Source organism: Diceros bicornis, chromosome 1, assembly GCF_020826845.1.
Source record: "Diceros bicornis minor isolate mBicDic1 chromosome 1, mDicBic1.mat.cur, whole genome shotgun sequence".
Taxonomy (NCBI): Eukaryota; Metazoa; Chordata; class Mammalia; order Perissodactyla; family Rhinocerotidae; genus Diceros; species Diceros bicornis.
Genome location: NC_080740.1, coordinates 8,988,324 through 9,001,430, shown reverse-complemented (window position 1 = coordinate 9,001,430; position 13,107 = coordinate 8,988,324). Strand labels below are relative to the sequence as shown.

Genomic DNA, 13,107 nt, shown 5'->3' with positions numbered 1-13,107 from the left:
TAATTTAGATGCTGTCATTTCTCTGTCTCCAGTGCTTTCTGCCTCGAAGGTATCGATACCATGTTAAAACCACAATTCTGAGATCTGGCACTGTATCTCCTACAAAAGTCCCTCATTTTTTCTTTTTTTTTGGTGAGGAAGTTCGGCCCTGAGCTAACATCTGCCAATCCTCCTCTTTTTGCTGAGGAAGACAGGCCCTGAGCTAACATCCATGCCCATCTTCCCCCACTTTATATGGGACCCTGCCACCGCATGGCTTGCCAAGCAGTGCGTCGGTGCGTGCCTGGGATCCGAACCGGCGAACCCCGGGCCACCGCAGCGGAGCGCGCGCACTTAACCGCTTGCGCCACCGGGCCGGCCCCAAAAGTCTCGCCTTTTTGGTAGCAAGCAACTTGTGCCTGTGACTTCAAAGCTTGCTTTGTCTGCAAGTCCCACAGCAGCCAAGTCCCCGTGGGGTTCAGCTCTTCACGGGTGAAGGAGGGAAACCCTAAAACTAACCGATGCACATCTGCCGCCCTCCACCTCTTTTTCCAGAAAGGACTCGGATTTCTTAAGAAATCTGGTGCCCGTGAAAGTTGGGTTAAACACTAATTTCCAGTTTACATTCCAGAGGGAACTTTTTAGGCTTTCTCAATTTAGTAAGCTGACATAGGGCGGTTTAAGATTGGTTCTCCATCTGATAATCTAGTGGCAAACAGTATTTTCTCCCCAAAATTGAAATTCCACTAGCATATATTAAGCGTCTACTACATGCAAAGCACTGTGTAGTTAAACTTAAGAAGCTATGACATGTATTCTCTGTACCATGAAACAAAGCATTTGATCTTTAATGCTTGGTGACTCAAAGTTTTACATCTCTTTCCCTTTGCATATGCTTAGTTTTTCATACATTTACTATTGTTCTTTGAATTGTTCCCTGTGACATATTCTTTGGCTCCTCATCAGTCAAATCAGCTCATTCATTCCTAAACACTAGTGGCTACCACAAAAGGGCTGAGCCATTAGAGAAAGATTTTGCAAGTTTTTTGGTCATAACATATTTGAAGGGAGCTGCCAGTCTGGCTGGAGAGTTCACACTCTGAACCAAAACTCATATTCCATTTTATATGTGAATATTTTAATTACCACTAATATAGACTACAGTAATGACACTTTCCCTTACTGGAAACTTAAATAACATAACCAAAACCTACATTAAGAAAAACATAAAACCTTATGAAACAAAATAAAACTTTTGCTGTTGTAGTTCTTATTTTTCTGGAACTTGACAAAATAAGCCTAAGAGAGTAAATGTGGAGGAAAAGCTATAACATGTTTGGGAGCAAAACAAAAGGACTGAGGACAAACTTTGCCAAACAGCAAAACAGAATATACACTACAAGGAACATCATACCATGTTCCTAGCCTGGAAGACTCAATATTGTAAATACTGCAAAATGACACATCCCTGCTGATTAATCTATAAATTCTATGTAATTCTAATTAAAATACCGTGGCCAACATTCTCAATTTTTTACATGTATTAGTATTAAGTTTCCCAACTGCCAAATGTCAAGATGACCATTTGAAGAGGGAAGTCCTGATCAAAATACTACCTAAATTTCTCTTTGGTAGCACTTATTTAATTCTCTAGGAAAGAATATAAACTTAGTTTTTATAGACTAGTTTTTTTTTCCTGAAAAGTTACTTTTAAGTCAAACTTGTGAGTATCATATCTTACTTTCCTATTAATTTCATTAAGAAATTGGGAATGACAAAATAAAAATCCTACTTGAAATTGCAATAAACCATTTAAAATTACATTCTAAAGGAAAATAATTCTTTGCTAAAACACAGGAGTTTGCTAAAACTCCACATAAAATTTAAAAATCATCATATATTACTTAGTTATTATTCGTATACTCTCGTTCAGAGTGTGAACTCTCCAGCCAGACTGGCAGCTCCCTTCAAATATGTCATGACCAAAAAACTTGGAAAATCTTTTTCTAGTGGCTCAGCTCTTTTGTGGCAGCCACTAGTGTTTAGGAATGAATGAGCTGATTTGACTGATGAGGAGCCAAAGAATATGTCACAGGAAACAATTCAAGGGGCAACAGTAAACATGAAAAACTGAGCACATTAAAAGGCAAGGAGATCTAAAACTTTGAGTCGCCAAGCACTAAAGATCAAAAGCTTTGTTTCATGGTACAAAGAATACTAAAATGGCTCGAGGAAACCTGGGATCTGGTCCTAGCTCAGCTGTCATGCTTGGCTGTTGTTCTTGGGAAAATCACTTAACCTCTCTGGCACTCTTTGTGAATAAAATGGAGTTGGACCATTCACCACCCTAAAAGCTTTTCAATTTTAAATAACTCTTTCATTCACTAACAGTATAATAAGGTTTACTGGTCTATTTAGCTCTACAACAAATTATTAGAGTCATCTCAATAACCCCATGAGGAAGATTTCCAAATCCTTATTAATTTCTGGAGATAATTCAATTTATAATAATTCAATTGTTCAGAGATGAGGTAGGTTTACCACAAATCCTAGATTTTCACAGAAGTTGCCATCATGCCTTATGGTGAGCTTTTGTGGTGTTAAAATATATTCCTAGCTTTACATAATTTTTACACTGCCAAAATACCACAAAAGTAAAATTTCCTGGGTCAGCCACAGGGAAGGAAATGACACTTAATCTTGTTCTTCATTATCAATGCCTCCAAAATACTATTTTTAAGGAATATTTCAGTTATTGAAGAATTCTAAATAATTCCCTGTAAACAAATAGAATAACATAAATCAAGTAGGATATGCATTAACTATCTCAATAAAATTCTCTCAATTCTCTCTCTCCTGGACTACTTTTTAATGAAAGTAGCATGTTAAATATACCATTTTATTATCACAATGGTCACTTATGATAAATTCCTTTATAAAAATTGACTTAATTTTAGCCTCAAAGGATCCCCAAGAAGCAATTTTAGCAAACAATTCAGTGGGTCTTAGGTCCATTCCTGAAACATATTAGTGGGCAATCCCATTTTCAATTTAAATAAAAGCACAAAGTTAGTCAGGCACAGATATATAAGGCTATTAATCTTTTTTTCCCCAAAGTTACTCTGTAACAACCAGAAAACTGAACATGTTTGTACAAATACCTCTTGAAATCCAGCTTGATGCCTTTATTGCTCTTCATCACTTCAGCCAGCCATTCCTGTAGAGTGTTATCACTGTCAGTTTCAGGAGGATGGGCCATGATTGGTTGGCCAGGTTCTGATCCATCACCTGGAAGAAGGACATCAGCCTCTATCATGTGCGCAGTACCTGTTCAAATAAGAGAACTTAAGTTAATGCCACTAAAACAGGGACTCCAGGAGATGCCACGTCCAGCATCCTTCTGGGGAGGATAAAAGGAAGGAAAGAAAACTAACATTTACTGAGTAACTACTAAGTGCCAGATACTGGGCGAGGCCTTTGCATGTCATTCTTACTTTTTACAGATGAGCAAACAGGTGGTGATGTTACCGCACCAGGTCCGGTTTTGCCCGCGGCCCAGAACGCCAAACACCGAGACAATGAGATTGCAGCAGAGAGAGGGTTTAATCACAAGGCAGCCAAGTGTGGAAACGGGAGAATGAATCTCAAACCCTCTTCCCCGAAAATAGGGACTCGGGGATATTTATGGGGTAGGGACAAGGTGTTCGGAAATGATAGGAGGTGAGGAGAGATGAGGTGATTGATGGTCTGCGCAAGCGTAGTCAGGCTGCGTGCCGCTGCATGCGCACAGAATGGCGGCATTCGCATGCCCTGAGGGTGCAGTTCCAACCTCTTGCCGTCAAAAGGTCACTTATTGGACACATGTCTGAGTGGGCCCAGTTGATGGGTTGGCAGTCTCAATCTGGCCTGAAGTGGACAAGGGGTTCAGTTCCTGGAAAAATATAGCTCAAACACCCATTACCATGGTGACCTCGACTCCAGGGGGATGTTACCTACAGGAACCTAGTGGGAGTCAGATAGCATATTGCCTAAACAGCTCGGTTAACAATGGGTAGGTTTATCATGCAGATTTAAGTCCTCGCCTTCCTTCTGATAAATTTCTAGGTAAGGCCATCCCCCCTTTCTTCCTGGTACAGGGAAGAAGATGCCTTTACAGATGGAGATTTTCTTTACAAATGTAAATGTCTCTTTTAAAGGGTAACCAGAACTAAGAATGGGCTTAGCACGGACCCACCCAGATACCAGAGATGTCTATGGTAATGGCCTGTTCTGGGGGCAGGCCTCCCATCCCAAACTCCTTTGGTTAGTTAGTGGGGGTGGGGGCCAATTCTGATCCCCCATAGTTACTAGCTGCTTAACCATCAATGGCTAACTTTGCCAATTTCAGTGAGGAGTTCAATGCCTTTCCCCAGGTCACACAGCTCTTAAGCTGTTGTCATATTATTTAATTTCTTCCCAGTACACTGCAAAGTGAGTATACAAAGGAAAGTTTAATAAGTATTTAAGTTTCTGAGAATAAAAGTAGCACTTTTATCTTCTCATCCCTCCATTTAGAAACTAGATATTACTGCTTACATGTGAAGTCCTATGTTACAGATTCCGTTCTTTGACTTAAAGCGTAGCTACTGTTTACAAGCATGCATCCCTGGAATAGGCAATACGCTTCACCAGTCACTTGGCGTGACTGTGTTTAGCAGGCAGTGGTAGACTGACTCCCCGGTCAGACGGTAGACCACAATCCCTCCCGTACATACACACCTCTCCTCTCATCTCTTTCTCCTCCCCTTGAGTCTGCACTGCACTTATGACTTGCTTTGACCAATACAAGGTCGTGGAAGTAAAACTGGCCTGGTGGCTTCTGCTTTCATCCTCTTGAAAGCCAGCCACCACGCAAAGAAGTTCAGGCAAACGACTGGAGACTCGGAGACCATGTGGAGGGAGAGAAGCCACATGGAGGAGGACTAAGACCTCCTGCCTGACAGACAGCACTAAGACCTCTGACATGTGAGTGAGGCCATTTTAGAATTTCTGGGCCCAGCTGAGCTCCCAGCCGAATGCAGCAATATGAGTGTCCCCAGCCTACACCACATAGAACGGGAGAACAATTAGCTGACTCCCAAAATCATGAGAGATAATAAATCATTGTTATTTTAAGCCACTAAGCTTCGAGGTAGTTTATTATCCAGCAATAGAAAACAAACAAATGTTTCCTGGAAGTGGGGTACTGCCATAACAAAAACCTGAAACATGTGACACACTTTAGTTTCTGGTGGCTTCAAGAAAGGCGGGGAGTGCGCTGTTAATGGAAGTTGGAAGAGCAGTGAGGAAATTCTTATTGGAAGCTTGAGAACAGACAGTCTGTCTCGTGGTGAAACTTTTGGCAACACTGTCACTTGTAGCAACTGGAGAACGTAGAGAGCGTACCTAACGAATTTGCGGATTTGGCTAAGGAGGTTTCCCCGCAGAATGCTGAAAGCGCCAATGGCTTTTTTTAGCTGCCTATGATAAAAACAGGAAGAGAGAGCTGAGTTAAATAATTAACTAGTCAAATTTTAGGCAATATAGAGAAAACATCTCCAATTTAGGAGTTGTGCCAAGTTAGAAAATAAAACCCACCCTCTCCAGCGGGCAAAAGATTCTCAAAGTAAGAGACAGCCTCAGGCCAAAAGTCAAATCCAGGATGCTGTCGTAAACTATGGCTTCAGGGTCAAGATCCAATCAAGGAAGCAACTACAGAACCATTTGCTAAGACCTCAAAAATACAGTGCCTCGTGGACCCACACAGCTAGACAAAAGAACTTCTAGAATCTTAAGGGTGCTGTCCCATAGCACCCCAACGTAGAAAGAGGCCTACATCAAAGAGATTTGGGGGTAAAGTTTTTGATTCAAAAAATGGTTTATAATTTGATATATAGAAAGCTCACTACATTTTATTGTGTGTGTGTGTGTGTGTGTGTGTGTGAGGAAGATTAGCCCTGAGCTAACATCCACTGACGATCCTCCTCTTGTTGCTGAGGAAGATTGGCCCTGGGCTAACATCCATGCCCATCTTCCTCTACTTTATATATAGGATGCCTGCCACAGCATGGCTTGATAAGCAGTGTGTTGGTGTGCACCTGGGATCTGAACCTGCAAACCTCAGGCTGCCAAAGCGGAGCGTGCAAATTTTTTTAAATTTTATTTTATTTATTTATTTATTCCCTCAAAGCCCCAGTAGACAGTTGCATGTCATAGCTGTACATCCTTCTAGTTGCTGTATGTGGGACGTGGCCTCAGCATGGCTGGAGAAGCAGTGCGTCGGTGCGTGCCTGGGATCCGAACCCAGGCCGCCAGCAGCGGAGCGCACGCCCTTAACTGCTAAGCCACGGGGCCGGCCCTGGAGCGTGCAAACTTAACCACTATGCCACCGGGCTGGCCCCTAGAAAGCATACTACAATTTTTTTGTGTGTGTGGGTGTGGGTGTGTGAGGAAGATCAGCCCTGAGCTAACATCTGTTGCAGTCCTCCTCTTTTTGCTGAGAAAGATTGGCCCTGTGCTAACATCCGTGCCTACCTTCCTCTACTTTATATGGGACGCCACCACAGCACGGCTTGACAAGCGATGCATCAGTCTGCGCCCAGGATCTGAACCAGTGAACCCCAGGCCACCGAAGCGGAGCGTGCAAACTTAACCGCTACGCCACTGGACCGGCCCTCCTACTACATTTTTAATGGAGCTGTATCCACTTGGACCCAAAAAGATAGTTCAAAATGAAAAGAGATAGGCTCTCAAATTTCTACAGGCAGAAAATAGGCTGAAAAAGCTACTCAGCTGCAAATATGGGCCATTTGCCAATAAATACATGAAAAGATGCTCACAATCATCAGGCTTTAGGGAAATGCAAATCTAAACAATGAGATACCTATTCACACACATTAGGATGGCTATAATGAAAAAGATAGACAATAACAAGTGCTGACAAGGACATGGAGAAATTGGAACCCTACTTCACTGTGCTGGTGGGAATGTAAAAAGGTATAGCTGCCTTAGAAAAGCTTGGCAGTTCCTCAAAAATTTGGACATAGGGGCCGGCCCATGGCATAGCGGTTAAGTGCGCAAGCTCCGCTGCTGGTGGCCTGGGTTCGGATCCCAGGCACGCGCCAACGCACTGCTTGTCAAGCCATGCTGTGGCAGTGTCCCATATAAAGTGGAGGAATATAGACACAGATGTTAGCCCAGGGCTAGTCTTCCTCAGCAAAAAGAGGAGGATTGGCATGGATGTTACCTCAGGGCTGATCTTCATCACAAAAAAAAAAAAAAAAAAAAAAACTTGGACATAGAGTTACCATATGACCTAGCAATTCCACTCCTAGACACAGATACAAGGCAAGTGAAAATATGTGTCCATACAAAAACTTGTACACAAATGTTCATAGCAGCATTATTTATAGTAGCTAAGAAATGAAAACAAACCCAAATGGGTAATCAAAACATGGTATAACCATACAATCTAATTATTATTCAGCCACAAAAATGAATGAAGTACTGATAAATCCTACAATATAGATGAATCTCGAGAACACGCTAAGTGAAAGAAGCCTGTCACAGAAGGCCACACATGAAGGAAAAGTACAAGGTGCTACCCTGAATTTTGATTCTGGGATCAGGAAAAGTCTCTTTGAGGACATGGCAATTAAGCTGATACCAAAGGAGGTGTAAGAGATTACCCAAGCCAAGTGTGGGGAAAGAACATTCCAGGAAAGCATATTTGTGACTGCCTGAGGAGGAAAAGAGTTTAGCTACGTGAGGAACTGTAGTGCCAGCACAGCAGGAATGTAAGCACATTCTCTGTGACAGGAGAAGTTAGGGAAATAGGCCAGTTTATGTAGGGTTTTTCAGGTTACTGAGGTGGTTTGAAGACTCCAATAAATAGCATCCCATTCTCCAGATGGATTCTGAGAAATAAAATAGCCAAGTCAGTAGATGGGGCTCACGGTATTACCTTTATTACCTATGAAGCTAGGTCAGGGGATGCAGCTTAGCTGAGAGCTAAATGAGCTTGCCGACTCCTAACTTCCACCATCCCCTCCCAGTCCAAACTCTGCAACAGCCTCTGTGAAGCAATTTCCAGCACATACAAATACCCAGCCTCCCACTGTCCGGGGGAAGAGCAGAGAGGAGCACTCTCCTTGGCCCAGCACCTTTGACAGATCAGGTCCACCCAGTCAAAATCCACAAACCAAAAAATTCTCTTTACCTCTGTGAGAGGATAACCAGTGAGGCAAGGGGCCAAAGCATTTAGGGAAAAATCTCCCCCGCTGGAAACCAGACTGCTGGAACTAAAAGAGCTCCCATCTAACAGTTATACTAAGGATTTTAAATGGAAAACCATTAAGGGGTTTTGAGCAAAAAAGGCCTGATTTATGTTTAAAAACACCATTTTGGATGCTGGGTGGAAAATGAACTGGACAGGAGCAAAGGTGGAAGCAGGGAAAATGATTTGCCAAATCAAGGCTGCCCCATATATCTACTGGATGCTTCTGGCTGCAAGTTAACAGCAACTCAGATTCAAGCTAATAAAGAAACGTATCATCTCATGTAACTGCAAGTTCAGAGAGAGGGTGGGCTCCAGGTGTGGCATAATCGGCAGCTCAGTGATGTTATCAGAGTCTTCATGGCTCTTCTTTACCGTCCCTGGTATTGTCTTCATCTTAAGGCTGATCTCTATCATGACTATAAGGCGGCTACCAAGACCACTGGGGCTACATACTTTCACATCCACATAGTTCAGTTTTAAGACAGAACTCTTCTTCAATAATTATGGATATAAGTACTCTCCCTGGGTCTGATTGAGCCAGGTTAGATCACTTGCTCACCATGGGAACAATATGAATCATCAAGGCAACTCCAAGTGCTGATTCCCTTATTCTAACCCACCCCTGGGGCTAGAAATGGAGTCAGCTTCCATGTGGTTGTATGGAGCAGCGATGGATACCTTAATAAAACCCAAGTTCTTTTAGGAAGGAAGAAAAGGGAGATGGTGACGGGGTAAGCAGCCAACGGTGTTTGTTATTATATCTCTTTTCCCTAAGCTCTACCATGTTTAGGTTCTTTTGCTCATAATGAGGTAAAGTACAGAACGAGAGACCAAGGCCAATCACAGTTTTGTACCCCCTTTATGCTCTACAAATGCAATTCTAAGCAATATCCAGGTACTATCAAAACAGCTTCCAGCCCCCCGCCAAAGGTGGGATTGCTCATATAGTTAAAGATGCTTATGTGGTTCACCGGGCAATGGGGGGCAGATGCAGAGAAGTCTTTCTTTCAGCCTATGGACAAACCTCTGTTGGGACAACAAGGCAACTGAATTAGCAGAAAGATGGATGATCTAATCTCTTTCATTACTTTCCCAGGATGAGAAATTGGGGGAATGGGTTGTGGGCCCATGGTATCTCCAACTCAATTTTCTACTGCCATATTTGAGATGCAGTAGGTCAAGCTTCTGTTTAATTTTCTTTCTTTCTTTCTTTTTTTTTGTGAGGAAGACTGGCCCTGAGCTAACATCTGTTGCCAATCTTGGTTCAACTATATTATCTATCTATCCAAAGGCCAAATAATTGTACAGCTTTGTTTTCAAAAGAAAACAGAAGAAAATCCCAAATAGTTACTATTGACACTCAAATCAAAACTCAAATAAGTATGTGTATAGAAATGAAGTTAAACATCTATTTTGCCTATACCGTTTATGTGCTGCATTTAGTATAGTTCTATTAATACCTTTACTCAATGACTATAGTCACTCTTTTCCTCAAGATGTTACAGAGGCTTTTTTAAAATACATTTTTTATTCTCGAAAACACAATGTTTTCAACTTTTTGAACCAGCATATCTTTTAATATACATGTTTTTAAAAATCTAAATGCAGAAATGTTATAACATAAAATTACATTACATGTAATAACTCCTATGAACAATTTTGACTATTCTCAGATTTGGATGTGTTGACAATGGAACACCAAGGGGTGCTCTTACACTGCTCCTCCTGGACTTTGTTTTTTTTTTTTTTTAATCATAGACATTGCTAAAATCCAGTTTCACATGTTAATCAAAATAGAAACAGCTCTATTAATAATAGTTGTACTGAACTCAAATATTTTGGGAGAAATGAGATAAATCACTGAAATATAGCCTTCACGTCTCCAGGAACCTGTTTTCTTTCCTTTGGACTAGAAAGAAATTGCAAGACCAGCCAAGGCTGAGGAAAGGGACTTGATGAACAGCATTCCCAAACTATAAAACTTGGGGCTCTGGTTGCCCAACAGAAAGTAAAGAGGATGGTATCTGAAGACTAAGTAACCTATGAAAACTTCTCAGATCAACACCAGACTGCCAGCAATTGGAAATGATTTTCCATTAGTAATTTTTAAAACAATCTTAAAAGTAAAGTATCCATATTTAATTAGATTATTTCCAGGTACGAGATTTCTGCATATACTATCACAAATGGTAAATTTTTAAGATTTTTTCAAATTTTTATATTGGTTGTTACATAGAAATAGAATTTATTTTCAGTATTGACTTTGTATCCTGAGATTTTCTAAATTTACCTATGAATTACAATCATTTATGCATAGAATCTTTTTCATTTTCTATATACACAATCATACTGTCTGTAAATAATAGTTTTATTTCTTCCTATCCTTTTTCCCTTTTTTAAAAATTGATATTTAATTCACATACTATAAAATTCATCCTTTTGAAGTATACCTGTGGTTCTTAGAATATTCAGAAGATCGTGCAACCATCACCACTAGCTAATTCCAGAAAAATTTCATCATACCCAAAAGAAACCCTGTACCCATTAGCATTCACTCCCTATTTCCTACTCCCACCGGCTCCCGGCAATCACTAACTAACTTTTTCCTGAAGCGTTGCTTTTGCTAAAATTCATTTATTAAATAATCACTGTGTGGTTGTTATGTGCTAGGCACTGTTGTAGGTACTAGGGATTCAATATTAAACAAGACAAAGTTCCTCCCTTTGAGGAGCAAAGAAAAGCAATTTAAAACAATATTCTTACAATAAAAGAAATACATACTCAGATATATTATTCAGATACATTATCCAGATACATAATTGAGTAGGATGCAAAAAATGCATAAATTTTTCAAATCAAAACTACAATGAGATATCACCTGACGCCCGTCAGAATGGCTATAATTAACAAGACAGGAAACAACATGTGTGGGAGAGGATGTGGAGAGAAGGGAACTCTCATACAATGCTGGTGGGAGTGCAAACTGGTGCAGCCACTATGGAAAACAGTATGGAGATTCCTCAAAAAATCAAGGATAGAACTACCATATGATCCAGCCATCCCACTGCTGGGTATTTATCCAAAGAACTTGAAAACACCAATTTGTAAAGGTACATGCACCCCTGTGTTCACTGCAGCGTTATTCACAATAGCCAAGACTTGGAAGCAACCTAAGTGTCCATCAAGGGACGAATGGATAAAGAAGATGTGGTATATATACACAATGGAATACTACTCAGCCATAAGAAACGATGAAATCCAGCCATTTGTGACATCATGGATGGACACTGAGGGTATAATGCAAAGTGAAATAAGTCAGAGGGAGAAGGTCAAATACCGTATGATTTCCTTCATTAAGTAGTAGATAATAACAACAATAAACAAACACATAGGGACAGAGATTGGATTGGTGGTTACCAGAGGGGAAGGGGGGAGGGAGGAGGGTGAAAGGGATAATTCGGTACATGTGTGTGGTGATGGGTTGTAATTAGTATTTTGGTGGTGAACATGATGTAATCTATGCAGAAATAGAAGTACAATGATGTACACCTGAAATTTTTACAATGTTATAAACCAATGTTACTGCAATAAACAAAAAATTAAAAAAAAAATGTTAAATGAACAAACCACAAGACTAGTAATATAAATATCAACATAAATATTATTTATTAATTTGTATGTATTATGGTTTCTCAATGTGTGGCAACTCACAGGCACAATCACATGTTCATATTTTTGATTTGCCTTTATCTACTTAAATGTGTTTATACATATTTATGTGTTCACCATCAGTCCTTGGACAAAGTAGAAATTCTGCCCAGCAAAATTCCAAAGGCCTGGGTTAGGGAAGAAGGCAACATGCCTCCTAAGGAGAGCTCTACAACAGGATGCCTGGGTGCAGTTTCTGGGCATCGTCCTAACTTATTTCTAAATTATTTACAAAGTCATTTGATCTGACATAGAGTATTAAGTTGGAAGCAAATGCTGTGAATCCAGGAGGGACCAAAACAGAGAACAGATGCAAACAAAGTTTTGGAATAGTAAACAGAAAGATATGGTATAGAAGCGGCAGAATGATGAGAGCCAAAAGTCTCCTTGGCATCCTTCGATCTTCATCAGCACCAATGTAAGAATTTAACTCTCTCTTGCCCCCACATGTTTCAAAATTCCCAGCACTCCCTGATATCTCAAGCATATGTCTTCCCAATATCCAGTATCCTCTGATGTAATACATAAATAGTCTTATTTAACTTTTTTAGAAAGGATGAATCTTATTCCACAAACTTGGTGGTGAAAAATGTCACATTACTTTATTTTACCCAAATTAAATAAATCTAACACTATCACTTCAAAAAAAAAATGCATAAATTTTTACAGTAAAACATAGGACTTAAGGAATTTTCCTTGTTGGACCAGATCACTTCAAGCTATGCCCCAGCCCTCTGGTGACATGCTTTCATCCTCCTCTGCTGCTGCAGCCAAAAGGGGTACTTCATAGCAAACAGCTGAGAACCTGCCATAGTTCATCTACATAACGAAGGGGATATATACGACTATACATTGAGTTAGTAAATCAGAAGGCTTGGTTTCTAGCCTAGGCGTAAATACTGCCCAAGGCAATTAACTATATATTAGTATACAGTGGCTTCATCTACCCATTCAACTAATATTTACTGAGCCTCTCCTTAGTACACTGTGAAAGACACAAAAATATGTAACACATATGACCCTGATCTTAGAAATTTTACTCAAATCACAACAATATATAAGCAAGTGTAATAACATATGAGAGTTTCAAATAGGACATAGAAAAGGCAAATCACTTCTGAAAA

The 13,107-nt window shown here is 40.3% G+C and overlaps 1 protein-coding gene across 2 annotated transcripts in view; it reads right to left on the bottom strand.

Moving 5' to 3' along the window:
- Positions 1–13,107, bottom strand: part of FAM151B (family with sequence similarity 151 member B) — a 38,506-nt gene that overhangs the window by 14,362 nt on the left and 11,037 nt on the right. Inside the window, exons 1-2 of one of the 2 annotated variants that reach the window (XM_058570368.1) lie at positions 3,474–3,730; positions 3,141–3,306 (exon numbers count right to left, since the gene is read on the bottom strand). In XM_058570368.1, the coding sequence (XP_058426351.1) occupies positions 3,141–3,295 (155 nt within the window). In that variant the 5' untranslated portion in view covers positions 3,296–3,306; positions 3,474–3,730. Of the gene's footprint in view, positions 1–3,140; positions 3,307–3,473; positions 3,731–13,107 lie in introns of those variants that run through there. The other variant, XM_058570457.1, reaches the window with a different exon arrangement.